This window comes from Penaeus vannamei, chromosome 4 (assembly GCF_042767895.1).
Source record: "Penaeus vannamei isolate JL-2024 chromosome 4, ASM4276789v1, whole genome shotgun sequence".
NCBI lineage: Eukaryota > Metazoa > Arthropoda > Malacostraca > Decapoda > Penaeidae > Penaeus > Penaeus vannamei.
The window spans coordinates 12084428-12086927 of NC_091552.1; the positions used below are offsets into that span (position 1 = coordinate 12084428).

Sequence of the window (2500 nt, forward strand, 5' to 3'; positions counted from 1 at the left end):
TGGACGGGGAAATGCAAGCAAGGTCGAATTTCTCTTCACCTACCACGCCCCTGCTTGCTAATGGTGCCTTTGTTATAGGTAGGTTGGCACTGGCACCGATCTGAGGCGTTCTCGGTGTTCTTCTGCTCGGATTGGGGGTATGAGGGGGATTTTTGGATGTGATGCCGTGTGGAATTGAATTAACCGGATTTGTGGGTCAAGAGGCTTAATAATTGTGAAATTGGGTATAAGATTGTCTTGTTTTTTGTTTGTTTGTTTTTTTGCCACAGTTAATTACATTATCAATACAAGCAACATTTTTTTTTTAAATAACACTAAACTCCATTTCTTTATTTTATCAACATTTCATCATACATTATCAAAGCAAGAAAATAGTTTTCAAATAAAACAAGTCCATTTTTACCGCACGTTTATTATCGAAAACTCCCAGGCCAAGATCACTTAATACTATTAAAGCAAGCCTAGTTTACAGCAGAAATCTAAAGCCACTTGGAACATACTCGTATTTATAGTCGAAAACATTTTTTTACAACTACTACCCTCCAAAACCCAGGTCAAGGAGCACTGAATCCCACTAAATAGTTAAATATTTCCACAGAATTCTATCTCCAATAAGAGCACGTTTATTACCAATAGCGTTTGATTCTTCTTGTTATTCAACTACTCCCTTCCAACTCCCAGGTCACTTGATATTACTAAACATTTTTTTTAACTGCAGTATTGTGTATTCAATAAGAACACGTTTATTATCAATAGCATTTTCTTCTTTTTTTAAATTTTCTTCTTCAACTACTCTTCTCCAGTTACTAGGTCAAGAGCACTAAATACCACTAAAACATTTTTTTTTTTTTTTTTACCACAGTATCATATATCCAATAGGAACGAATTTATTACCAATAGCATTTCGTTCTTCTTTTTTCATTTTCTTCTTTTTTTTCTTTTTCTCCTTCAACTACTCCCCTCCAACTCCCAGGCCAAGAGCACTAAATATCACTAAAACAAACATTTTTTTATGCAGTATTATGTATCCAATAGGAACGAATTTATTACCAATAGTTTTTTCCTCTTTTATTTTTCTCCTTCAACTACTCCCCTCCAACTCCCAGGCCAAGAGCAGTAAATATCACTAAAACAAACTTTTTTTTTACCACAGGATCATGTATCCAATAGGAACGAATTTATTACCAATAGCTTTTTCCTCCTTTTTTTCTTTTTCTCCTTCAACTACTCCCCTCCAACTCCCAGGCCAAGAGCACGAAAATCACTAAAACAGACTTTTTTCTCGTAGTATCATGTATCCAATAGGAACGAGTTTATTACCAATACCATTTCCTTCTTCTTTTTTTTAATTTTCTTCTTTTTTCTTTTTCTCCTTCAACTCCCAGGTCAAGAGCAGGACTCATTCGGAGGAGGTTTCCAGCGCGACCAAAGCTTCTGCGGCGAGGTCACTCACCTCAACATCTGGTCACGAGTGCTTGATGCTAAGAAGATCGCCAGGGTATGAACACATGAGTATGAACACTTGAACACGGGTACGGGCCTTGTGTGAACGCCGTGTATGATGTAGAGGTTTTGAATTCATTTTATTCACTTGTGTTTGGTTTTGGTGTTGTGTATTGTAGTTATATACTGTATCCCTAAAAAAATTATGTTTTATAAACATTTTGTAAAGTAACTCATATTCTCTTTTATACATATACAGTTTACAAGGAATTCATAGTTTGTTATATATATTCCAAATACAGAGGGATGTATAATCTTTTCTATATATACATATCTAATACAAACTAATTTATTGCCTTATACACATAACGAATACACAGAAATGTATATTGTTTTTGCACACATATCGAATACAACTGAATTCCTTTTTATACACATATCAAATACTTTTCTTTATACACATCGAATCAAAATTAATTCAGTTTTTTCTTCATATGCATATCTAATACAGAGAAACATTTATGACGAATACAAATCAAATCGTAATTTCTTTTTTTATATACACATACCGAAAACAAATGAAAAACAGCTTTTTCTTCATACACAGACCAAATTCAGAGGAAATCACTTTTTTATATATACATCTCAAATACAAATAGAAACCGCATTTTTCCTCGTGCAGCTAGCCAAGTGCTCGGAGGAATACCATGGAGACGCGGTACTGAGGTGGTCGTCAGCGTCGTGGGAAACCTCGGGCGAAACCAGCTGGAAGACCCTGCTGCAAGAGGACCTGTGTCTGCCGAGCGTCCGCACCTTCAGCATCTTCCCGAAGCGCCTCTCCCTTCGTCCGGCGACTCACCTGTGCAGGGTAGGTGTTCTTTTCGTTCCTGGTTAGTTATTGTGATGTTTTATGGGGATGTGAGTTCGTGGTGGATTCGCGAACTACGTATGAGAGACTTACTGTATCATAGATATTATATAAGTGGTTTATTTGTAAACTACGTTATATGTACTGTATTAAATTATATAGTTTATGTATGTATATAGTGTATCTGTA

General features: G+C 35.8%; 1 protein-coding gene across 1 annotated transcript in view; it reads left to right on the plus strand.

The window, feature by feature from the left end:
• Window positions 1-2500, plus strand: part of LOC113822918 (uncharacterized) — a 17727-nt gene that overhangs the window by 4593 nt on the left and 10634 nt on the right. Inside the window, exons 4-6 of the mRNA XM_070121357.1 lie at window positions 1-78; window positions 1386-1498; window positions 2126-2311. The exon at window positions 1-78 is cut by the window's left edge and continues 132 nt beyond it. Coding sequence (XP_069977458.1) covers window positions 1-78; window positions 1386-1498; window positions 2126-2311 — 377 coding nt within the window. The remainder of the gene's footprint in view (window positions 79-1385; window positions 1499-2125; window positions 2312-2500) is intronic.